General features: G+C 31.6%; 1 protein-coding gene across 2 annotated transcripts; it reads right to left on the bottom strand.

The window, feature by feature from the left end:
• On the bottom strand, positions 1-25,947 carry LOC127728789 (zinc finger CCHC-type and RNA-binding motif-containing protein 1-like). Of its 2 annotated transcripts, none has more exons than XM_052236412.1 (6): positions 25,711-25,947; positions 6,721-6,832; positions 4,366-4,473; positions 3,492-3,589; positions 2,844-2,934; positions 1-1,936 (listed from the first exon to the last, which is right to left on the bottom strand). In XM_052236412.1, exons 1-6 carry the CDS (start codon positions 25,821-25,823, stop codon positions 1,796-1,798), a joined length of 663 nt encoding a protein of 220 aa, XP_052092372.1. In that variant the 5' UTR covers positions 25,824-25,947; the 3' UTR covers positions 1-1,795. The 2 variants fall into 2 exon arrangements, with proteins under 2 accessions (XP_052092372.1, XP_052092366.1); XM_052236406.1 differs by lacking the exon at positions 25,711-25,947 and adding an exon at positions 19,099-19,332.
• Positions 25,948-27,836: the final 1,889 nt, after the last annotated feature.

Genomic DNA, 27,836 nt, shown 5'->3' with positions numbered 1-27,836 from the left:
TTAAGGAAATTAAATCTATTGCAATTCTCTCCAGTAACATTGATGAGTTTTTTTATCTAGTGGATAAACACTTAAAGATGTGACAATTTTACTCATGTTTCAATTTACAGTACATACAAGGCTGCTTAGGGTACAAACAATATTCAAATATAATCTCACAGCCAAAAGACACTGCAATCATTTGTTTTACTGCTCTTATCCTAAATGTTGCCCTTTCACAATACCAATTGGTAAATGTTTTACCAAAATTGCAGTTTGAACTTACTTCTACAAACTGATCATCTCCATAAAACAGTTTAGCTCATAGCTAGTGAAAGGTTGTTAGTATGAGGCAAGTGCAGTGTATCAAACTTACTGCCCTGGAAGACTTGAGTTTCACATCTGACATTGAATTTGAATAGATGTATTTCTTTACAGGTATATCAATTGTAAAGGCATATGAAAGGTAATATACTGTAAATTCAGAAATTATTGCGAGGTTTTTATTAATGCGAATAACGCGACTACTTGAGTATCGCAATAATAAAAACTTGCATTCTGATATCAAATACTTATATCTGTACGTAGCTTTTCCAAAATTCGCAATAGTTAAACTCGCATTTTTGTTAATTTTAAAAAAATCGCAATAATAAATGCACGCAATAATTTCTGAATTTACAGTAGTAATTTTTGAATTGCTATAATAATGTCCCATTTAAAGTTTTCAAAGAATCTTTTTTAAAATTGTAAATTTTCTTTAAATGTTACAGAATTGTCTTTCAATCAATATTTAGACCACTAGAGAAATATATTTTTCTCTAAAATATGTTTACTTGAAGTTTTAAAGGGAAATAAGAGCCCAATCACTTATTCATGTGAAAATAAATAATTCATAGATATCAGATTATCTCCCATGGAATCTTATTGACAACATATTTTTACTTCACATATATTTTAATGAATATTACATGTTTTAATTCAACTAAATGTCTGTTTCTTATATATAGAAAACATTTTAAAAGGAAAAATGTGAAAAACTTTACACTTGATAATTATATAACAAAAAAATCAAAAATGACTACATTTAATAACTTTATATGACTTTACAAATTGCTATATTATTTAAAAAATACATCTATATATTTTGAATAGCAGATGTAAAATAGACGTATTTACACTTGTATGCAAATTTGTACGCCATTATGTAAAATCACACAGGTTCCCGTAAACTTTGACATCAAAATTCAAAACATTTGACGTCACAATTAAAAAGTGATTGTTGCCCGACTTCAAAAGGTGATTCGGAGTAGATCTAAGGTCATTCGGAGGCAAAATATAGCTAAATACCAAAAGTGTAAATATGTTTATTGAAGTCCTATAGGATTGTAAGTGTAAATTTTCATTACACTGTACTTGCTTCATATATACTTACAACCTTTCATTAGCCATAAAAACTGTTTTACCAGTTGATAAATTTGTAAAGGTGAATTAAAACTGCAATTTGGTAAAATATTTAAGCAATTGGTATTGTGAAAGGACAAAGACTTTAGGATAAGCTCTGTAAGTTTTAATTTAGTTTTTTTCCCCTTTTGTCTCATTTTGAAAAAATCAAAGAATACTAACATACAAACAGTTTGAAATAGATATTGTATTGTTTATTACAGATTTCATACATCTTACAGTCATCATAAACAAGAAAACAATTAAATCAAATATAGTCAGTACTTTTACAAGTGGCTATCACATTCTTTTTCAGTCTGGGGATTAGACTTGAGTTCATCACAGAGGAGCAGTTGTCATGGAAACTGTTCATATTTCATGTATCATCATCTATTTCCTCTTCATCACTGAAGTAGGCATCCTTTTTGTATTTTTTCTTCTTTGGTTCCTCCTCAACATCAGCAAAATACATACTACTCTCACCATACCTCATTGATGTTTTTTCCATCTGTTCTCTCTACAAAATATATTTTATAAATGTATAGATATAGTCTACAATTGTAAAACAATATATAGCAGTACTGCTATTTAGTAATGTATGTAGATAAACAAGTGAAAGTTTAGTTGTCAAGAGTTTATAACCGATGGTATCGAACATCTGTGTCTGGATATTCACAGAGAGATATTAATGATGTTGTGATTTCTACATAATGAGTTCTAATGAGCTTTGGTGGTTATATTTGTTGATTTGTAACTATAAAATTTATGCACACTTGTCATTTTCACAAATCAGATTAACAAAATTTCAGTTTCAAGAACTGAAAATAAAACTGCAAGTTAATTACACTGATCATTAAGTTTAAACCATGATCATCGATACTAATTGAAAGATATTTAATTGCTTTTTGGTTTTTGGTTTTTTTTCCGCTTATATACATTTTGACATTAAACTCTTTTTAACTGCATATTTTAGGGAAGAAGAAGAAACCGTTTATTCTATTTTTTTTTTTTTTTTGGTCACCAAATTTCACAGTTATTCAATTTAAAACATAGTATCTTAATGAGAACTTTTGATTTTTTTTAATGTGTGTATATTAAAGTACAATTTATTTGAATATAGATTGTTTCAGATTTTTATTTTTTTATTATTATTATTCATATTTTTTATATATACAGATTTCATTTACCAGTAAGAAATTTTTTGAAATTTCTAATTTGTGTGCAGGGATGTTATATTTATCTTTTTAATACTGGTTAATGAAATCATAATACAGTGTGTACTGGCTGGTCATTATCGTGTATGATACAATTTTGACACCCCTATATACCTATTGAATATTCATGAATTGATAGACAAGGACAGCACGTGTAGCCAAAAACTGGCAGTTGAGAGCTGTAGATCTGAAGCTTAGACTAGCCTATACCTGATATTTTATGGCAGCAGCCAGACTGTCTAATGCAGGGTTTTCTGTTTGATCATCACTGTCTTCTTCTTCCTCCTCCTCTGTATCTCCCCTGGAATATAATAATTATCAGTCATAAAATAGGCAATTCTTCCCCCTCTTCTGTAACCCCCCTGGAATATAATAATTATTAGTCATAAAACAGGTAAATTGGTTATTAGTGCATGTTCATTTCAATTCCTTACTATCAAACTACTATATGTTTATTAAATAAAAAGCAAGAGTATTTTGTATACTAAACTTGAGGCTTTGAGACCATAGTAGAACTTATCAGTGATATCACAATGTGTGAGGAGAAGTTATTAGCTATGTCAGAATATAACAGCAGGACTTATTAAACTTACTTTTGTTAAGACAATCAAGTGTTAACTGTTTAAGGGAGGAAAAAAAAAACAATAATGATGCAAAAAATTGACTTTTTCGATTTTCTGTGTACAGATATCGTAAAACATCACCCTCTCAACAAATTGTGCAGCTCACCAAAAAGGTCCACATAGTTACGTGAAATTGATATTTTATGATTTCAATGTGAAGAACATGATAACCTATACATGTTTTGCTATAAAAATATTTACTATGTTAGCTTTCCAAAATATCCATTTTACTTACTCTCCTTCAAACTTTTTCCTCTTTCTTTCTTTCTTTGGAGGAGGTTCTCTTTCTCCGAGTAAATTTTTGGGGCATTTATAACTTAGATGTCCTTCTTCCTGAAAGAAAGAAATTGAATTTGAGAAACAGAATCTTGAAGTTGGTGAAAGATGTTGTGTAGAATTGAAAAATACAAAACACCAAAAATCTGGACAATCTTTCTCAACATTCGGGAAGATCTGAAATTCCAGTTTTTTTTTCATATAACTGTAGGTTTACAGCCAGGTAAAATTAGTTTCATCAATCACCCTGTTGTATCCCCTTCATCAATCACCCGCTTTGTATCCTGTTTCATCAGGTTTTCTTTTGGAAGGGGTCACTCTAAAACCAAACAGACTCATATCGTTTACTGGTAATGTTTTAATATTATATTCCTGAGTTTCCTGGGATCTTGTATGACAACCGGCCACATGACTACACATCAATTCAATTGTAAAGAATTTAAGCAAATACATAAAGTTCCTTTCAGTAAAGTTGCATTTCATATTTATTTTTGTTCTAAATGCTTTTGTAACTTTTTGACCTGCAAATATACAAAAGTCTGTCGGATGTACCTAACTACCGGATTAAATGTCCGAACCCACAAATGAAGGTCACGGACCTCGGACCACCACTAATTTGAACCCCTGAAAGACATATATACATGTAACAAGGTCAGAATGCATACCATTAGATGACTTCAAAATTTTCATATTTTTAAGATTTTCAAATTGTGCAATAAGATTGTTCAGACATAAATTTGATAGAAATCCATAACAGAATAACACCAGCATTTTTCATTCTGATTAACACTGTTATTTATGTGTTGCATGTATAATTTTAGCAAATAACTTACACCACATTCATAACATCGAGATTTATCTGGGTAATCTTTCCTCTTGATGAATTCTTTTGCTCTTCCATTGTCTTTAGCTACTGTACATGTAATAGTTCTATCAAACATCTAAAAATATATGTAACCTATGAGTAGGAACTATTTTGTTTCAAATATGTACAAATTTCCAATATGTAATTTTGACAGAGCCCGAGTTGGTGGTGATACATCTCACAAAGTCAACCGTATTTATTTGCCCTTTACATAACGTTATTTCCTACCAAGTTATCTAACATATATATTGATGTGCCCCGTGGTAGTCCAAATGTTTAAAATTGAGAATGGAAATGGGGAATATGTCAAAAAGACAACAACCCGACCAAAGAGCAGACAACAGCCGAAGGCCACCAATGGGTCTTCAACGCAGCGAGAAAATCCTGCACCCGGAGGTGGTCCTCAGCTGGCCCCTAAATAAAATTGTGTACTAGTTCAGTGAAAATGGACATCACACTAAACTCAAAAACATATAAATGAACTAAAATTAAAAAACATACAAGACTAACAAAGGCCAGAGGCTCCTGACTTGGGACAGGCGCAAAAATGTGGCGGGGTTAAACATGTTTTGTGAGATCTCAACCCTCCCTCCCCCTATACCTCTAGCCAATGTAGAATAAAGAAACACATAGCAATACGCACAGTAAAACTTAGTTTAAAGATGTCCGAGTCCGATGTCAGAATAGGTAACAAAAGAAACTAAGCAAAATGACAATGATACATAAACTAACAAAGGACTACTAGCAGTTACTGACATGCCAGCTCCAGACCTCAATTAAACTGATTGAAAGATTATGTCTTCATCATGTGAAAATCAAGTACAATCCCTCCAGTTAGTGGTTTAGTATCATACCATCATAAAATATATGAGAAGAACATAACCTGTATCATGCCAACAACTGGTTTTAGAACAAATGTGTTTATTTCCGATGCAAAGACCCTATGAGTGAATCAATATTAATACCAAAATATGCAATCCTTAATGACTTGACAACAGTATCGTAACTATATCCTTTCTGAATAAGTCTGTTTAAAGGTTTTGTTAGCTTTTGAGGTGAATGCCGACAATTTTGTGCTCTGTAAAGAATTTTACCATAAAATATTGCATGTGAAATACCTGAACTTATAAAATGTTTGTATTGTTTTTTGCACACTTCAGTATGATTGTCCGCTAGATGACAGTAAATGTTTGATTTATTTTACTCCATGACATTGTTCTTCAATTCACAGTTGTGGAGTGATCATCAATTTGCAAAGAATATTACCCAAACCGGTGCCAAGAGGCGGTCTTAAACTTGCAGTGAGGTGAAAGTTTTTGCTCCATGTTGAGGGCCTCACTGTGACTTTGAGATGAAAAACAGCAATAAAAGCGCTATTCCTTTGTGTTTTTTTTTTGGGGGGGGGGTTCTTGCTGTGCATATGCTGATTTTGTGTCATGGATGGATACCCCATATCCTTTCTTTTCGAATACACATAATCTAAGATGATTAAAAAAAACAAACAAATAGGTGTATTAAAACATTAAACAATTCTTTTAAATTTAAGTTTCCATATACAATGCATCATGTTTAGTGATATATACCCATCTATTCACAGGGTTATTTTGTAATTTTAACTCATCTTTTATACAGGTTTTCTCAGCCTCAAAAAAACATACTTTAATTTGCAATTTTCAGAAGTTAAACTGACATTTTGTTTATGTCTTCTCATAATGTTCACTGAAAACATCCCATTTTAAGGAATTAGATTTCAGAATAGACAGCTTAAGTATATTCGGTTAACATGTTTATCATCTATACTGACTTCTCTACAACAATGTACAAAAAATACTACCATATTATAATAACATGATGTACATTTGTATCTCCAAAATTATTGTAAAATCATTCTTAAATGAATTAATGTTAGAATTATAACATGAAATTGTAAAATGAACCTTCAACAACTGATAATATTTTGATTTAATACAATTCTTGTACATGCTGTAGTACAATATAATTCACATTTTTTTTAAATGTGAGTTTTATTATTGTGATTTCTTTCAAATGGTTTTTTTTTACTAATAAAAACATCAAATTAATTCCTCATTTGATAGTCTCTTTGGTACATGAATCATTTTCATCTTTATAACAATAGTTTTCTGATTACTGCTTCATTTCAAAAAATAAAATTACAACAACTTTATTTAGTTAATAAACTGATCATAGATACCAGGCTTCAAATTTTGTAACAAATGCAATTAACTAAACATGCTAAAAGAATTAATCAAACTTTTATCATTTGATGATTACAAATAAAATTAAATCATAATATGTAAAATACCTTTGTTCTGTTCAAAGCTCGCACAGCTTTAAAGGCTGAATCTTTTTCAACAAACAGCACAAAAGCAACACCTTTGCTTTTCCTTGTTGCATGATCCTTCAAGATAGTTACCCTGCAACACACAATTAGGAAACATTGTACAATGTACTACAGCAAAATACATATCGGCCCTTAATAGTATCAAGAATCACTACAGCCTATTTTAAGTTTAATTAAATACTCAGATACTAGATATTGAGTTGACATTTAATAATCATTATAATTTAAAAAGGATTTTGTCTTTATATTTTTTTTTCAAAGCTATATTAATCAATTTAAGCTTAAATTTCTTGTAACATGCTTAAATTTATTCTGTACATGCACAACTATTCAGATATTGATTATTTCTCCTGTACTTCAAGTCATCACCATTACCATTTGCAACTGAAAAATACTGACCATGCAAGACCCTCATGGGTAGTTGAGGTCGTTAATAAATGTGGATAGTGTCCACATGTGGACACAGATGATGCCCCCGCTTGCATAGCATATAGTTATAAAGGGACCTAACTGAAGAACGGTAAAAGTGACGCTACCCAAATTTGTATAAGTTTTATAACATTTGGTAGAGACAAACTAAAGTTAGAGAAGGGAAACGAAAAATTCAGCAATTTTTATGTTTATAAAGGGACATAACTCAAGAATGGTAAAAGCGTTCTCACCAAATTTCGTACTTAATCTGTATTATGTAGTGATAAGCATTGTGTATAAGTTTCATAACATTAATGGTTGAGGCAAACTTAAGTTAGAAAACGGAAACAAAAAAATTGTACTTGATCTTAGTTTTGTGGTAATGAATATTGTGTATAGGTTTGATAATGTTTGGTTGGGGCAAACTTAAGTTACAGAATGGAAACTAAAAATTTTGCAATCTTTTAATTTCTAAAGGGGCATAAATCAATAATGGTTAAAGAGACACTACCCAAATTCAACTTGATCTGTGTTTATCAGTGGAAGTCAAAATTAAACATTGCATTGTATAAAGCATTGATTGTAGTTGATTCAACTTGATCTGTGTTTTGTGGTAATAAGCATTGTGTATAAGTTTCATAACATTTGGTTGAGGCAAACTTAAGTTAGAGAACGGAAACTAAAAATTTTACAATTTTTCCATTTATTAAAGGGCATAACTGTAGAATAGTAATAGGGAACCCACCAAAATTCAAACTTGATCTGTGTTTTGTGGTAATAAGCATTGTGTATAAGTTTCATAACATTTGGTTGAGGCAAACTTAAGTTAGAGAACGGAAACTAAAATTTTTGCAATTTTTCCATTTATAAAGGGGCATAACTCTAGAACGGTTAAAGTGACACCACCAAAATTCAAATTTGATCTGTGTTTTGTGGCAATAAGCATTGTGTATAAGTTTCATAGCATTTGGTTGAGGCAAACTCAAGTTAGAGAACGGAAACCAATTTTGGGACGTATGTACGTACGTACGTACAGACGGACAAGGGTAAAACTTAATTACCCCACCGCTACGGCGGGGGCATAAAAAATCAAAGTGCTTGTAAGCATTGAAGGGTAACGATTGCTTTAATTTATCAGTGGGAAGTAAAAATTAAATATAGCATTGTATAAAGCATTGGTTGTAGTTGATTCAACTACAATTCTGGACAAATAATGGTTTACTTTTATAAATTTTGACTTGGATGGAGAGTTGTCTCATTGGCACTCATACCACATCTTCTTATATCTATAAAGGTAGATAACTCCAATTTTTAAAGATGACTTTAACAATGACATCATTGATATTTTTAGAACAGATATTAGATTACTGCACCTTGCAAAAGTTATATAATTTTCTTGACAAGTATAACATTATTTTGTGGCTTGAATATCTGAGCATATATTTCATTGATAAATTTCTGGAAATGTTCATGGATAAAATGTATAGTATTTTTCGATCAATGCACTATATTTTGTGTATCTCAAAGGTAGTTATAAACCTTGGAAGATTTTGATATCAAGTCAGTCCCATAGGGTTTTGATTGCATTTCATGCAATCTTTACCCAAAAAACCTCGTCATTGTAATTGTAACTGAATGAATAATAAAAAAACAAAATTGCTTCGCTGAGCGCAGCTGGAAACGACCGCAAAGGTCCAACCCTGAACAGTTGGGGCAAAAATGGACACAATATTCGCGCTTGATACAGGTCTGAATTTGGATTGTTATTAAATATTTGACACATACATGTGTAAAAGGTTTCTGAAACAGAATAACTGTAGTCTAAGAACTTAAAATTGGTTATATGATTTGAATTTATATTCAATTTTTTGCTTTTGTGCAATTCACTTTGCTGTTGCGAATTGTCCCCCCCTCCCTCCACAAAAAAAATAAAAATTTTACCCCGCCTTTTTTTTTGCTTTTGTGCAATACACTATGCTGTTGCATATTGACCCCCCACCACCACCACTTTTTTTTGCCAAAAAAATAATATTTGAAGATTTTTTCTTTTTAATTTCTGAAATCTGAAATGAGAAAAAAATGACCCCCACAATTTCTTTTTACCTCCCCCCCCTCCCAAATTTTTTTTCACCTTCCCCCCTTTTCCCCCCCAAAAAAAACTCTTTCCTTCAAGATATGGTCATAATCTCAATTCAAATTTCCTATGGAGTTTGCAACCATAATTACCCATTTAAATACGTCATAAAAGTCTTAAAATAGAAAATGACGTACATAATCATGGCGAAAATTAATATTCCTTAATAGTAACTTCTAAAAATAAATTGACAGCTAATCATCTCAAGACAATACAACATTTCTTTATACATAATTTAAAAGCAGTGTAAGGGAGGTAATCCAAATGTTGTTTGGATTACCTCCCTTACACTGCTTTTAAATTGTCTTAAGTAATTGTCCATTAAACAGGAAAACCTTGTTTTCCCCCCTTTTTTGCCGCTAATTCCTATACGGTTTGAGCCATAACCCTCCAAAGCAAATCCTAACCATCCCTTTGTGGTATGGAAACTTGTGGTATAATTTCAGAGAGATCTATACACCGTTCCACAAGTTATTGTCTGGAAACTAGAAAAATGCTTATTTGGGCCCCTTTTTGGCCCCTAATTCCTAAACTGTTAGGACTATAACCCCCAAAATCAATCCCAACCTTCCTTTTGTGGTTAAAAACCTTGTGTTTAAATTTCATAGATTGCTATTTAATTATACTAAAGTTATTGTCCTGAAACCAACTGTCTTCAGACGACGCTGACGACGACGACGTGATACCAATATATGACCGCAAAATTTTTTGCTGTCGTATAAAAAGTTAGTGCTAAATGGATGAAATTCAGGTACTAAAAGCAGTAAAAGCAATACAATGTATTTGTTATTTAAACCATCTTCTACTCTTACCGGTACTTCTCTTGTTTTCATTAACAGTGGTATTCTATCAAGATTTTGCATAATTCATGCAGTTTGTAATAAAGGTCACAGCCCACCTGTCAAAAGTCCTACATGTATTTCTATTGATTGATTGATTGGAGTTAAACGCCAAATTCAACACTGTTGGCTATTTTGTTGTGGCCAGTTTTTATCATTGGAGGAAGCAGGATTGCCTGGAGAGAATGATCAACCTTCAGTAAGAAAACTGACCATCTTAGTCAATTAAAACTGGAGTCGAATACACCTGCTACATGTACCTGTGGGACTTTAACTCACAACCTCAGTGTTGATAGGCTAGTAGTGTACTCAGACCACTTAGGCACCCAGGCTCTCCATTTACTAGAGTAAAAAGGCTTACAATCATTCTATACAACCATATATACTTTACCTTTTACTTGAAATACTTATAGTATTTGAGAGATAAACATGGACCCATGTCTTTTCGTATGTCATATGTTTTTGTATAAATCATATTTCGTCTGTTTCGATTGTGAACACGAACCTTGTGAGATGTGTTCTTGTTTATATTCAGAAAGACAACATCACTACAATGTGATAAATTTCAAACAAGTTTAATGTTGCTTTTAAAGACTTATACTACAAATTTTACCATGCTTGCTTATTCAGCCACTTTTTTTAATGCAAAAAATATGCATCACTAGAAAAGTTAAGAAAAATTCAGAAAGATAACATGGAGTACAGCTTTGTCATCTGCCTCCCTGACACCAGATCATCAGGTCACATCACTTTCATGTGATTATAACAAACCAGCAAGTTGAAATTAACATGGTTTTTATATACATGTAAAACGGGTTGTCGAGATTCAATTTATTCAAATATGATTTAAAGTTAATTAATGTAACAACTATATCATGTATATAGAGAATGAGAATAGAGAATAAGAGATTATTTATTGTTTAGACTCCAATTCAGGGCCCTTGATGGGTAGCATGACAATTATACACACAAAACAATACACTATGATTATGCAATAAAAATTACATTGAAACGAAATCTTAAAAGTTCATATAGTTATAACCCTACATATATTTCTTCATCTTGTACATGTACAATTTATTCCAGGACCAGAACCATAAAATTTGTACAATAATCATCGTTATTAATTATATTAGTTCATGATTTGCCTAACATCTAGACATTTGATAATTTAATTCCCTAAACAAGCTAAATATTTTAGGACAGACAAATTTTGTTTCATTTGACATATTTGAGAGATCTGAAAAGTTATGACAGATATTGTTTATCTCTTAGAAAAATATCTCTCTCTCTCTCTCATCATTGTATGCTGGACAACTAATAATAAATGTTGTTCATTTTCAGTAAAGTTTAGAGTACATGTGCATTCCTTACAAAGCCTCTTATCTGTTACTATATATAAAGTTTTAGATCTGTCTCTTTCTATTTTGAGATAATGGGCACTGGTTCTGATTTTAAATATGACATTTCTCAATTAAAAATTGTTTAAAGACAGTTACATTTTTTTGGAAAAACAAATAGATGAAAACAGTATTAATTTATTGTAATTAAACCCAAATTTTAAATTGATCTTCAATTAAAAAAATTGTCTTTTTTAGAAGCCCAGTGCTAGAAGGCAAACAGTCAGAGCTCTGACATAAACAAGTCAGAATTGTCAAGACTTGTGAAAGTCAGATTATGCATTTTAACAAAGGAGTAATAGCATTTTTAGACTTTATAAAGTCAGAATATGCCTGACTTATTCAGGTCAAATTCTGTTCAGTGGATTGTGAAGTTTCAGTATTTTAAGATTTGTGGCAAACCTATTCAGTAAGTTACCATGAATATTTGTATGATGCATAACAAATACCAAAATCTATCTTTTCATGCTGGTTTTCAGGTAAATCCATTGTTTATACAGAATTTTTTTTCACAATTTATCACAAATACATACATACATAAAATGGTTAATTTCATATGATTCCGTTTTTAGGGTTTTATTCATATTTTTTGTTGATAATCAGGTATATTTCTGACTTGTAGAAGTCAAAATTTTTCAATTTTTGTTTTGAGGAAAAAATTGCATAATATTTCATCTGACTTGTAGAAGTCAGTTTTTGTTTCAAAATGATGGGAGGTAACTCATGACACCAAATATTCTGACTTTCACAAGTCACAAAATTCTGACTTGTTTATGTTAATTTTGATGAAATTTTTAATGTTAAACTCTTAAATGTGTAGTTATTTATCATGTTTATGGTAAATATGAAATATTTTTATAACATATCATTTCTGAGAAATCATTATTGGTATACAAATATTGAAATTAAGTGTAATTTTTTCCTATACAGTCATACATGTATGTCTATGATATGATTTTTTCATGCAAATATTCATACTTGTCTTTAAACTGTGATTTCTCTAAAAATATTAATCATAAATATATTTCATAATGTTTGCAAGAAACTGCAGACATTTCTGTATTAAATGAAAAAAAAATCATTCAATTTAGACAAGTGATATCTTCAGTAGAATTTTGATCAAAACTGTTTTTTTAATATGAAATATAATTAGGGAAATTTCCAAAAATTGAAAAACTTTTGACCTAAGACTGTATTAAACATTTTTTTAAGCACAAACTGTACAGTTGGAAAGCAAGTCCTTGGAAACGTCCGTTGTCGTCAAGCTCTATCAGCAACAATAGCAGGGGGAATTAATTAGGTGGCGCTAGTCATCCGTGACGTCAAAAAGTCCGCCAAAACAATCGGCTATAAAATTGACGTTTAAACTATTTTTTTCAACTTGTCATGCCTTTATTATAATTGATTTTTTAAATTTGTAGGTTTTGCGACCAATATAGTTTCAATACGACATACAAACATTATCCAAAATAGCTTTTTTTTGCTATTTCTTTATCCTGTCTGTTCTAAAAATTATCAGCCATCGTTTTTGTTTGCCAAAAACATCGAATTTTAATAACTTGACGTTTGCGTATCCAAAAACGGAAAAGAATGGTATTAATCTTAAATGAAACCTATTTCAAATTTCTACACAATTTTGAAGCCATCATTTTTTACTGTAATACATCAATTTTAGTGACCACCAGTCATGTCAATTTGTACCTGGTTTTGGCTGCGTTTCTAGTTGAAAACAGTGAAGTTCAACTTCTTTTCATTGTACCTGTTTCCAAAGAACTCTAAAATACTGATTTTATTAAAGATGTGAATGTAATTGTGATTGATAATTGTTGTTTTTCACAATTACATACAATACCTCCATTTCAAAGTAATCAAAACCCTTCTTGATCCCCTACACACATTGACGGTGACATTGTTTTCTTTTTTCAACATACGTCATATAAGTCATATAACCTTAACAAAATATGTGTCAGGGTCATGTGCATAGTGAAAGTTTACACATTGGAAAAGTGAAACAAAGATCATCTTTATTGCATTTGAAACTATATGTCTTAGAAAATTTCATTCTTACTGGAAATAAATCTGACAAATTAATGATAGCCTATATATGGACAAAAGCACAAAAAATAGCAATAGAATATGCCTTGTAAAGAAAATTTCTGAAGGAGAAAACATATGAAAAAAGGAAATGAAGGTCAGTTAATTATATTTATAAGTTAAAACCTTGCTTATTTAATTATCTCTTTACTAAGTAAGCTACATTTATAAGACTTTATAAGAGCAGAAACTAGCTTATCAAGTCAAACAAGAAGTTAATTCATACATGTCATAGATATGTTTTCTTACAAAATTGAATTTATTCAAATGACAAATTCTTGTCAAATTTAACTATCGATTGATCATTAAGTAAAATGCACAAGATTTGTCCCACCAACTTTCATTTGTGATATAGTGATATAAATATCCAATTATTAAGGTAAAATATACAATACTTTGTTTATAAATATGTATACCAGCCGATACAGCAACCTGAAGAGTAGAAGCCCCATTTCTTTTCAAAAAATTTACTTTCATATTCTATAAAATACCCTGAAAAATTAGGGCAAGAACTACTAGCTGTGCTAGCTAATCTAATAATTGAATTTTACAATAATAATGATTTTAAAATTCAAAATTATGTCACTTTCACTTATAATTTTAAGTATTATTTTTTACAGAAATTCTGTCAATATTTTTGGTAAACTTATCCTTTTTTTCAGTAGGATATTTTCTAGGCAGTACTGTAATGTTCAACTAAGAAACATAGGCTCGAGTTTAAAGGCTTTTTTACTTGAAGAAACTTATTGTGTGACTCTTGGTCCTACTTTATAAAATATAAAATATAAATGATCAGTACTATTTATTATTTTCATTTTGAGAAAGGTAATCAAACTGTATAAAATATGTTTTATTGCATTAAACATTATTAGAAGTGTTTAAAAAAATTCTTCTAGGAGTGATCCCATATACCATTATAATAAAATGCTTCGCTGGGCACAGCTTGATACGACCGCAGAGGTCGAACCCTGAACAGTTGGGGCAAGTATGGACACAACATTCAAGCTTGATACAGCTCTGAATTTGGATTGTGATTAAATATTTGTCACAGCATAGGTTTCTGACACAGAAAGAATGTGGTCTAAGAACTTGAATTTTTTTAATTTACCTAGTATGGTCCAATGTCCAAAATCAAAATACATGGTTAGATTCAGCATATCAAAGAACCCCATATATTCGATTTTTATTGAAATCAAACAAAGTTTAATTTTGGACCCCAACTTGGACAAACTTGAAAACTGGGCCCATTATCAAAAATCTAAACACATGTTTAGATTCAGCATATCAAAGAACTCCAAGAATTCAATTTTTGTTAAAATCAAACTAAGTTTAATTTTGGACCCTTTGGACCTTAATGTAGACCAATTTAAAAAACGGGACCCAAAATTAAAAATCTAAAGACACGGTTAGATTTGGCATATCAAAGAACCCCAATAATTAATTTTTTATGAAATCAAACAAAGTTTAATTTTGGACCCTTTAGACCTCAATATGAACCAATTTGATAGCAGGCCCACAAATAAAAAATATAAATACATGGTTAGATTCAGCATATCAAAGAACCCCATATATTCAATTTTTGTTGAAATCAAACAAAGTTTAATTTTGGACCCCAATTTGGACCAACTTGAAAACTGGGCCAAAAATCTAAAATCTAAATACATGTTAAGATTCAGCATATCAAAGAACCCCATATATTCATTTTTTGTTGAAATCAAACAAAGTTTAATTTTGGACCCCAACTTGGACCAACTTGAAAACTGGGCCCATAATCAAAAATCTAAACACATGTTTAGATTCAGCATATCAAAGAACCCCAAGAATTCAATTTTTGATGAAATCAAACGAAGTTTAATTTTGGACCCTTTAGACCTCAATATGAACCAATTTGATAGCGGGGTCCACAAATAAAAATCTAAATACATGGTTAGATTCAGCATATCAAAGAACCCCATAGATTCAATTTTTGTTGAAATCAAACAAAGTTTAATTTTGGACCCCAATTTGGACCAACTTGAAAACTGGGCTAAAAATAAAAAATCTAAATACATGTTTAGATTCAGCATATCAAAGAACCCCATATATTCAATTTTTGTTAAAATCATACAAAGTTTAATTTTGGACCCTTTGGACCTTAATGTAGACCAATTTGAAAACTGGACCCAAAATTAAAAATCTGAGATGAGAAAAAATTGACCCCCCACAATTTCTTTTTATCCCCCCCCCCCCCCTTTTTTTCCCACAAAAAATTCTTTTCCTCAAGATATGGTCATAATCTCAATTCAAATTTCCAATGGAGTTTGCAACCATAATTATCCATTTAAATTTACTATAGTGCTAACTTAATCTATTTTATAATAGAATTTAAAATATAGTGTCAAATCTTTCATATGGATTTTTTTGTAAAAAAAAACAGATGCAACATTTGTAGATATTTTTACTGGTCTTCCTTTATAAATATGCATTTCTTTAAACATAATTTAAAAGCAGTGAAAGGGAAGTAACCAAAACGTTGTATTTGAATTACCTCCCTTACACTGTTTTAAATTATCTTAATTGTTCATTAACCATTACTTTATACATAATTTAAAAGCAGTGTAAGGGAGATAATTTCAATGATGTATTTGATTTATCTCCCTTACACTGCTTTAAATTATGTTTTGTACTAAAGTATTGTCCATTAACCAGGACAACCTTGTTTTTCCCCCTTTTTTGCCCCTAATTCCTAAACGGTTTGAGCCATAACCCCCCAAAGCAAATCCTAACCATCCCTTTGTGGTATGGAAACTTGTAGTATAATTTCAGAGAGATCCATACACCGTTCCACAGTTATTGTCTGGAAACTAGAAAATGCTTATTTTTGGCCCCTTTTTGGCCCCTAATTCCTTAACTGTCTGTACCATAACCCCCAAAATCAATCCCCACCATCCTTTTGTGGTATTGAACCTTATGGTAAAATTTCAAAGTGATCCATTCACTTAAACTAAAGTTAGAGTGCGAAAACCAATGTGTCTTCGGACGACGACGCCAACGTCATACCAATATACGACCGCAAAATTTTTTTGCGGTCGTATAAAAATTACATCAGCCAGAGCTGATTTATATCGATATAGCTAAACAATCAAAGCATCGTCGATGTTGTGATCCAGCCATATTCAATGCTAGTCAGATATTCATTCTGACCATACTTTTTTTCAACATTTTTTTCTCTTTTCATTTCCAATCTTACTGTAAAATTTCTATGTTATTGTCCAAAGGGAGGGAATTTCTCAATATTGAAGCAAATATTGATAGATATATTGATAGATATTTAAGACTCTGTCAGATTTTTTTATTATAAATATTTGCAATCTAATGGTATTGACCATGTTGACAGGAACAAACAAGTCATATATATTTTTAATATGCCATTTATAGTAACTGACTTAATAATTTCCAGAAAGAGGCCTTGGAAATGCACTTTCTCAACAACTAAAATTAAAAAAAATAACTATTTTTTATCTAAATTGGTGTCCATTCTTCACTAAGAAAAAATACATTTCCTGTATTCAAATTTAACTGTACAAATAACTAATCCTGAGATATTTCCAATTACTGTCAAATAGCAATATAATGGGATATAAATGTAGAACAAACAAATAAATTTTATTGCAGAAAATGCTCAGGTCAGAGTTATGCAATTTTGTTTATTGATTCAACCAAATTTCTGATAATTGTAACTAATTAATTAGAACTTGATTATTGACTTATATGTCAGAAGATAATGACACTGTTTTTACAAGTGAAATAAAATTTGCTTGCATTTTTTATACATATTTTTTACAATGTTTGTCTTTTCTTTGAAAAAAAACCACATCTGATTAGCTAGCAAAATTAACAGAAAATTTTAATGTAGTGTAGATAAAAATAAATAATACATTTGTAGGTTTACTATTGAGGTCAAGAATGTGTGTATTCAGTTAGGTGTGTAATAAATTGTGTCTATTTAATTATGTAACAGGTCAAGAGATATTAACTGAATTAAGACTGGGGTTGTTTCCAATTAATATTACTACTTTGAGTATAATTATTTGAAAATCATGACAGTTGATAATCATACTGACCCTTACTTGCCTATGGAAAGAATTGGAGTAATACAAATTCAAAAAAGTGTGGGAATCAACTTAGATATATTAATACACATGTTAACCTAAATTTCATTGAACAATAATTTACACAAGCATAAGATACTAATATGATACTTTTCAAATTCTTATCAACTGATTCAATTGATGTATAAATACTTGTTCAAATTAATTCCTAAATAGTTAATCATTATAAATTTTGATTTACAAAGGAACTATATGCAAGTGTATATCTAAAATAAAAGGGTTGTTCGACCATTCTTTTCTTAATTTAAGGGCAAATAACATGTCAAAAGTTGGCACATGATGATTAAAATGGTGTAGAAAGTTTCTGCAAGTCATAAAAACACATAATAAGTTTCAAGATATGTTTTCAACTTAGTATTCTGCACCATATCCAAAAACAGATTGATCGCTTAGATCCAGCATGGCTGAATCAAAAATGTATAGGTTTACATTTCTTAATTTTCACTCATATTAATTATTTTGTCTTTTAATTTTTACATCTTATCCTTCTCTGAAAAGTAGGGAAGTATCTCTTCTTAATAATATAATAACATAGTTGTAAATCGAATTTTATTTATTTTCTTCCTGATTTTTGTAAAGTAAACTCCTTTTTATTCATTTTGTTGGGTTTTTATTTTTGACTGGTGATATCAAAGGGAGATAACCACTTGCACAAATCGGCAAAAAAAACTACCGATTCGTCAGGGATTTGTATAGTGATAGTCATAAAGTTGTTGTAATTTTATTTTTTAAAATGAAGCAGTAATCACTATACAAATCCTTGGCTTCGTGTTGAAAATAACCTGACGTTTGCGTATCCAAAATTCTATTGCCTAGATATTCATATCGAGTGTTTGTCTTAATGAGATGCTTTATTAAATTTTAATTCAGCCCATTATTTTTAGTTTCCTCAAAAATATTTAGATTTTTCGTTCAGGAGACTTGACAATTTTCACAATAACTTCAAGTTTGAAGATAAAATTAAGAATAAAGGACTTTGAATTGATGCATAAGTTTTGACGAGTTAAAATTATGTATATTCAAGATTATTTAGATCAATAAGTTTTTATCACGACAGTGGTATTTTAGTGAGTAAAAATGAGGTTTGTCTCATCGTGGTTTTACTGAATTTTAACGGTCACGTGACCTCTATTGACAGTATTGATGCTGATAGACTTGGGGTCAAACCGTGACCTGCTTTCCAACTGTGTAGATGCACTGAACCTGATAAACAGAGGGGAACCTTGATCTTGATTTTTAGTTCTGACATAATTTTTCAGAAAGTTATTATAACATGAGAGTGTTACAGTAAATTCTCAGTTATAACTCACTTTGCAACACGTCCATATTTTTCAAATATTTTGTGTATATCGTTGTTTGTCAGTGAAAAGGGAAGGTTGCCAACGTATATCGTACTTTTACTGGGCACCAGACCCCCGCTCATTGTTCCTTCTACCTTTCAACAGTTCAAAACTTTTCAATCGATGCAAAAATTAAGCTGGTTCTCGACTGACTACACTCTGTTCATACAACACAAAGCGGATTCCAGTTAGAATAAAAAAAGCCGGAAGTAGTGAACCAATTATAAACTATAAACATAAAATCAACACCGGGCGGTACTTGTTATTTTTGTTTAGATAGTTCATCAAAAACCTTCTTTCAACTAATAAAAAGAAATTTAGGCAATAACAAAAATTCTATAACTCAGGTCATTCGTCATGAAGAAAAAGACATTACTTGCCCAGATGACACAAAGAGAAGTTCTGGCCGAATATTATAAAAATCTAGCCACGCCAAAAAACTACAAGTTATAATGAGGAATATCTCCATATGTGCCAGCTCCGCTGCGATATAATTAGGAACTCACAGAAAATAATCTTGAAACTAAAATTAATTTTACAGAGGAAGAATTTTTCAATCTATTCAAAATCTTAATTCAGGAAAAGCTGGAGATGAATATCATCGGCCTATTTGCAGAGCATCAAGTTGAAATTAGCTGATGAAGTAATCATCCCATATATTCAGAATCTTTTTAATCAAATATTAGTTGATAGAAAAACCCCAGAACAATTTAAATCTGGCATAATAACACCAATTTGTAAAAAGGGAAAAGACGGCAAATTAATGGATAGCTATCGAAGTATAACAGTTTCCTCTGTTCTAGGAAAACTATTTGAACATGCACTCCTGGAAAAAATTATAGATCCAATCTCAAATGTATCATCACAACAGTTTGGTTTTACCTCTGGTCTCTCCCCCACCATGGCTGCTCTACTGATATCTGAGGCACATATGAATGCAAAAAGGATGAAGGAAATTCTCTTCTTAACAGCATTAGATACTCAAAAAGCTTTTGACGTGGTCAAACACAGCATCCTTCTTGATAAACTCTTTCAAAAAGACATTCCACCTGAAATTTGGGAAACTATATACGAAATGTACAATGACCTTACTTCAAAAAATAAGGGTTAATTGGAAAGGCCAACATAGTAATAGCTTTCCAGTACAACAGGGAGTCCGTCAAGGTGGTATCCTGTCCACCCATCTTTATAAAATATATATTGAAGACCTCTTAAGACAGTTAGAAGACTCAACTATTGGTTTATATCTAGGCACTAATTATGCAGGATGTCCTACGTGTGTAGATGATATCCTACTCTTATAGATCTAACTCGGATGAAGAAATGCAAGTCATGCTCAACGTAGTAGATACATATTCGAAAGAACACCAATATAATATCCACCCTGAAAAGAGCGTTCTCATTAAACAAAATGAAAATTCCACAAACTCCAGGAAAACATCCATATGTTCTTGGTCTCTTGGGGACAGGTCCGTTTCAGAGACAGATAAGGCCTCACATCTTGGTATTTTAAGATCATCTAAAAATGAAAATATAATAAATGTAAAAGACCGCATTAATCTAGTCCGAAGAACATCCTATTCACTGATGTCAACAGGTGCTACACGGCACAAATGGCTTGAATCCAAGGATTTCCTATAATATTTATAGAATTTACATATGACCCCGCCTACTCTACAGTCTCGAAGTTTTACCTCTTACCACCGGCCAGATCAACGCCTTGGGTGACTTCCACTTATCCTTCAGGCTTAAAAAATATCCAGGCTCTACCCACAAGAACAGCTTCAGTTGCAGTATACTCACTACTAGGTGCCCTCCCTATAGAGGCCGAGCTTCACAAAAGACAATTAAGCCTTCTGCACTCAATCTTTGCGTCAGATAATCAAAATCTAAGGGATATCTTGTTGCGCCAGTACCGACTTGAGATTTGCAATGGAACTTTTCTACACAGAACAGAAAATGTCTTGCTTCAATATAGCCTACCAAGCATTGAAGAGCTTCTAGCAATTCTTCCAACAAAAATAAAATGGAAACAAACTGTCAGATATGCTATTAATACATTTTGGAGCAATAAATTTAGATCTTTAAGCAAAGAAAAATCAACTCTGATCCGACTCTGTACTGACACTATCAATATAGGGAAAATACATCCAGTCTGGAAAACAGCAATAGAAATTCCAGGGGATACAAAAAAAGCCATAACAAAAGCTAGAATACTAACTGGGACCTACCTCTTACAAGCAACTAAAGCTAAATTTAATATAGGAAGTACAGACCCAATTTGCCCGCTATGCAAGCTTGAGGAAGAAAACCTTCAACATTTTCTAACTAGGTGTCCATCTCTGGAAGGGGTCCGAAGGACTTTTTATGCCCCATTAAAACAGGCTGTAATCAATGAAATAGGGATTGATCAATGGAAAACTAATTTTCAAAATAGGGAAACACTAAGCCAATTAATTGTTGACTGTAGAAAACTAGTGGGTTCTATACTTCCAAATGACAGTAATTTCTTGATTAAGGTTGAATCAATTTTTAGGAATTTGTGTGATAAATTACATCAACAGAGGTTAACACAGATCAATACGGAAGCCGATAAGGGCCATTCAAAAAAAAAAAATTATGTCGTAATTACGACATAGCATGTCGTAATTTCGACATAACATGTCGTTATAACGACATCGCTATATCGTAATTTCGACATAACATGTCGTTATAACGACATCGCTATGTCGTAATTTCGACATAACATGTCGTTATTACGACATCACTATGTCGTAATAACGACATAGCTATGTCGTAATAACGACATCGCTATATATATATATATAAAAGAATATGTATTATGATTGCCAAGAGACTTAATGACACAGAAATTAACAACTATAGGTCATCATAATGGCCTCAATAATGAGAAAAGCCCCCGCATAGTCAGCTATAAAAGAGGGACGAAAGATACCAGAGGGAGAGTTCCCGACATGACAGCTGTTTAATCATTTAATTCAAACGAATGAAAATAACGGTTTTAATAATGTACAAACAAAGACCGAAAAACGAATATGTAACCCAGCAAACAAATGACAACCACTGAATTACAGACTCCTGACCGCTATGTGATAATAACGGCAACCTTATAGTTTAACTTTTCACTTTTTGATGCGATAGGCATTTCAAAATGGTTGTCAGTAAAGGCAAAGTTTGTAGCGGAAACAAATTCATCTTTTTTTTTTTAGAATAATGAACACTATATGCAATCAAGCTTAATTAAAGTTATTCACTTGCACCTCAGACTTGCACATACTAGAACTTTATTTATAATCAAGTCAAATGAGACCCAGTTGAATAGGGGAGCAATTCAAGCTCCTTGGAGCCTCTAATTATGTTTGGCATGTACATATTTGTGTAAATTATGAAGTCCTGCATTTCAATTGCAGGTTCTGAATAAGATGAATTTTAAGCTTTTCCCAATAAAGACTATGTTAAACTTTGGACTCATAGTGCTCAGACCCACGGATCTCTGTACCTTCATTTGTACACACTTGAATCTTAATGTACAGTAACTACTGAGGCTTGATGCAAATTATTACTGCATTGCTATTGTTGGTTCTTAATGAGATTCTTCAAGCGTCCTCCCCATTGAAGCCCTATTAAAACTTTGTACCCCAAGTTCTTTTAACCACTGTTCCCCAGGGCAACTATTCCTACAAACTTAAGGGGAGGGTTAGGATTCCGCTAACATGTTTAACCCCGCCACATTCTTTATGTATGTGTATGTCCCAATCTTTAATTTACATATTTGTTTTTCGTTTATTTTTGTACATAAAATAGGCCGCTAGTTTTTCTTGTTTGAATTGTATTACATTTGTCATTTCGGGGCCTTTTATGGCTGACTATGCGGTATGGGCTGTGATCATTGTTGAAGGCCGTACGGTGACTTTAATTGTAAATTTCTGTGTCATTTGGTTTCTTGTTGAGAGTTGCGTTTTTGAACAAACCAGCGTATCCCAAGGCCTTGATAACCTCTGTAGGCCCCAAAGAAGACGAAAAAAAACATCAAAATTGGAGAGAAAACTGAAAAAAATTGTTTCTAACCTCCATTCACTTAAACTAAAGTTAGAGTGCGAAAACCAATGTGTCTTCGGACGACGACGCCAACGTCATACCAATATACGACCGCAAAATTTTTTTGCGGTCGTATAAAAATTACATCAGCCAGAGCTGATTTATATCGATATAGCTAAACAATCAAAGCATCGTCGATGTTGTGATCCAGCCATATTCAATGCTAGTCAGATATTCATTCTGACCATACTTTTTTTCAACATTTTTTTCTCTTTTCATTTCCAATCTTACTGTAAAATTTCTATGTTATTGTCCAAAGGGAGGGAATTTCTCAATATTGAAGCAAATATTGATAGATATATTGATAGATATTTAAGACTCTGTCAGATTTTTTTATTATAAATATTTGCAATCTAATGGTATTGACCATGTTGACAGGAACAAACAAGTCATATATATTTTTAATATGCCATTTATAGTAACTGACTTAATAATTTCCAGAAAGAGGCCTTGGAAATGCACTTTCTCAACAACTAAAATTAAAAAAAATAACTATTTTTTATCTAAATTGGTGTCCATTCTTCACTAAGAAAAAATACATTTCCTGTATTCAAATTTAACTGTACAAATAACTAATCCTGAGATATTTCCAATTACTGTCAAATAGCAATATAATGGGATATAAATGTAGAACAAACAAATAAATTTTATTGCAGAAAATGCTCAGGTCAGAGTTATGCAATTTTGTTTATTGATTCAACCAAATTTCTGATAATTGTAACTAATTAATTAGAACTTGATTATTGACTTATATGTCAGAAGATAATGACACTGTTTTTACAAGTGAAATAAAATTTGCTTGCATTTTTTATACATATTTTTTACAATGTTTGTCTTTTCTTTGAAAAAAAACCACATCTGATTAGCTAGCAAAATTAACAGAAAATTTTAATGTAGTGTAGATAAAAATAAATAATACATTTGTAGGTTTACTATTGAGGTCAAGAATGTGTGTATTCAGTTAGGTGTGTAATAAATTGTGTCTATTTAATTATGTAACAGGTCAAGAGATATTAACTGAATTAAGACTGGGGTTGTTTCCAATTAATATTACTACTTTGAGTATAATTATTTGAAAATCATGACAGTTGATAATCATACTGACCCTTACTTGCCTATGGAAAGAATTGGAGTAATACAAATTCAAAAAAGTGTGGGAATCAACTTAGATATATTAATACACATGTTAACCTAAATTTCATTGAACAATAATTTACACAAGCATAAGATACTAATATGATACTTTTCAAATTCTTATCAACTGATTCAATTGATGTATAAATACTTGTTCAAATTAATTCCTAAATAGTTAATCATTATAAATTTTGATTTACAAAGGAACTATATGCAAGTGTATATCTAAAATAAAAGGGTTGTTCGACCATTCTTTTCTTAATTTAAGGGCAAATAACATGTCAAAAGTTGGCACATGATGATTAAAATGGTGTAGAAAGTTTCTGCAAGTCATAAAAACACATAATAAGTTTCAAGATATGTTTTCAACTTAGTATTCTGCACCATATCCAAAAACAGATTGATCGCTTAGATCCAGCATGGCTGAATCAAAAATGTATAGGTTTACATTTCTTAATTTTCACTCATATTAATTATTTTGTCTTTTAATTTTTACATCTTATCCTTCTCTGAAAAGTAGGGAAGTATCTCTTCTTAATAATATAATAACATAGTTGTAAATCGAATTTTATTTATTTTCTTCCTGATTTTTGTAAAGTAAACTCCTTTTTATTCATTTTGTTGGGTTTTTATTTTTGACTGGTGATATCAAAGGGAGATAACCACTTGCACAAATCGGCAAAAAAAACTACCGATTCGTCAGGGATTTGTATAGTGATAGTCATAAAGTTGTTGTAATTTTATTTTTTAAAATGAAGCAGTAATCACTATACAAATCCTTGGCTTCGTGTTGAAAATAACCTGACGTTTGCGTATCCAAAATTCTATTGCCTAGATATTCATATCGAGTGTTTGTCTTAATGAGATGCTTTATTAAATTTTAATTCAGCCCATTATTTTTAGTTTCCTCAAAAATATTTAGATTTTTCGTTCAGGAGACTTGACAATTTTCACAATAACTTCAAGTTTGAAGATAAAATTAAGAATAAAGGACTTTGAATTGATGCATAAGTTTTGACGAGTTAAAATTATGTATATTCAAGATTATTTAGATCAATAAGTTTTTATCACGACAGTGGTATTTTAGTGAGTAAAAATGAGGTTTGTCTCATCGTGGTTTTACTGAATTTTAACGGTCACGTGACCTCTATTGACAGTATTGATGCTGATAGACTTGGGGTCAAACCGTGACCTGCTTTCCAACTGTGTAGATGCACTGAACCTGATAAACAGAGGGGAACCTTGATCTTGATTTTTAGTTCTGACATAATTTTTCAGAAAGTTATTATAACATGAGAGTGTTACAGTAAATTCTCAGTTATAACTCACTTTGCAACACGTCCATATTTTTCAAATATTTTGTGTATATCGTTGTTTGTCAGTGAAAAGGGAAGGTTGCCAACGTATATCGTACTTTTACTGGGCACCAGACCCCCGCTCATTGTTCCTTCTACCTTTCAACAGTTCAAAACTTTTCAATCGATGCAAAAATTAAGCTGGTTCTCGACTGACTACACTCTGTTCATACAACACAAAGCGGATTCCAGTTAGAATAAAAAAAGCCGGAAGTAGTGAACCAATTATAAACTATAAACATAAAATCAACACCGGGCGGTACTTGTTATTTTTGTTTAGATAGTTCATCAAAAACCTTCTTTCAACTAATAAAAAGAAATTTAGGCAATAACAAAAATTCTATAACTCAGGTCATTCGTCATGAAGAAAAAGACATTACTTGCCCAGATGACACAAAGAGAAGTTCTGGCCGAATATTATAAAAATCTAGCCACGCCAAAAAACTACAAGTTATAATGAGGAATATCTCCATATGTGCCAGCTCCGCTGCGATATAATTAGGAACTCACAGAAAATAATCTTGAAACTAAAATTAATTTTACAGAGGAAGAATTTTTCAATCTATTCAAAATCTTAATTCAGGAAAAGCTGGAGATGAATATCATCGGCCTATTTGCAGAGCATCAAGTTGAAATTAGCTGATGAAGTAATCATCCCATATATTCAGAATCTTTTTAATCAAATATTAGTTGATAGAAAAACCCCAGAACAATTTAAATCTGGCATAATAACACCAATTTGTAAAAAGGGAAAAGACGGCAAATTAATGGATAGCTATCGAAGTATAACAGTTTCCTCTGTTCTAGGAAAACTATTTGAACATGCACTCCTGGAAAAAATTATAGATCCAATCTCAAATGTATCATCACAACAGTTTGGTTTTACCTCTGGTCTCTCCCCCACCATGGCTGCTCTACTGATATCTGAGGCACATATGAATGCAAAAAGGATGAAGGAAATTCTCTTCTTAACAGCATTAGATACTCAAAAAGCTTTTGACGTGGTCAAACACAGCATCCTTCTTGATAAACTCTTTCAAAAAGACATTCCACCTGAAATTTGGGAAACTATATACGAAATGTACAATGACCTTACTTCAAAAAATAAGGGTTAATTGGAAAGGCCAACATAGTAATAGCTTTCCAGTACAACAGGGAGTCCGTCAAGGTGGTATCCTGTCCACCCATCTTTATAAAATATATATTGAAGACCTCTTAAGACAGTTAGAAGACTCAACTATTGGTTTATATCTAGGCACTAATTATGCAGGATGTCCTACGTGTGTAGATGATATCCTACTCTTATAGATCTAACTCGGATGAAGAAATGCAAGTCATGCTCAACGTAGTAGATACATATTCGAAAGAACACCAATATAATATCCACCCTGAAAAGAGCGTTCTCATTAAACAAAATGAAAATTCCACAAACTCCAGGAAAACATCCATATGTTCTTGGTCTCTTGGGGACAGGTCCGTTTCAGAGACAGATAAGGCCTCACATCTTGGTATTTTAAGATCATCTAAAAATGAAAATATAATAAATGTAAAAGACCGCATTAATCTAGTCCGAAGAACATCCTATTCACTGATGTCAACAGGTGCTACACGGCACAAATGGCTTGAATCCAAGGATTTCCTATAATATTTATAGAATTTACATATGACCCCGCCTACTCTACAGTCTCGAAGTTTTACCTCTTACCACCGGCCAGATCAACGCCTTGGGTGACTTCCACTTATCCTTCAGGCTTAAAAAATATCCAGGCTCTACCCACAAGAACAGCTTCAGTTGCAGTATACTCACTACTAGGTGCCCTCCCTATAGAGGCCGAGCTTCACAAAAGACAATTAAGCCTTCTGCACTCAATCTTTGCGTCAGATAATCAAAATCTAAGGGATATCTTGTTGCGCCAGTACCGACTTGAGATTTGCAATGGAACTTTTCTACACAGAACAGAAAATGTCTTGCTTCAATATAGCCTACCAAGCATTGAAGAGCTTCTAGCAATTCTTCCAACAAAAATAAAATGGAAACAAACTGTCAGATATGCTATTAATACATTTTGGAGCAATAAATTTAGATCTTTAAGCAAAGAA

This window comes from Mytilus californianus, unplaced genomic scaffold (assembly GCF_021869535.1).
Source record: "Mytilus californianus isolate M0D057914Y unplaced genomic scaffold, xbMytCali1.0.p SCAF_1, whole genome shotgun sequence".
In the NCBI taxonomy this organism is placed as follows: domain Eukaryota; kingdom Metazoa; phylum Mollusca; class Bivalvia; order Mytilida; family Mytilidae; genus Mytilus; species Mytilus californianus.
Note: the sequence above shows the minus strand (reverse complement) of the source record. Positions and strands in the feature narration are given on the sequence as shown.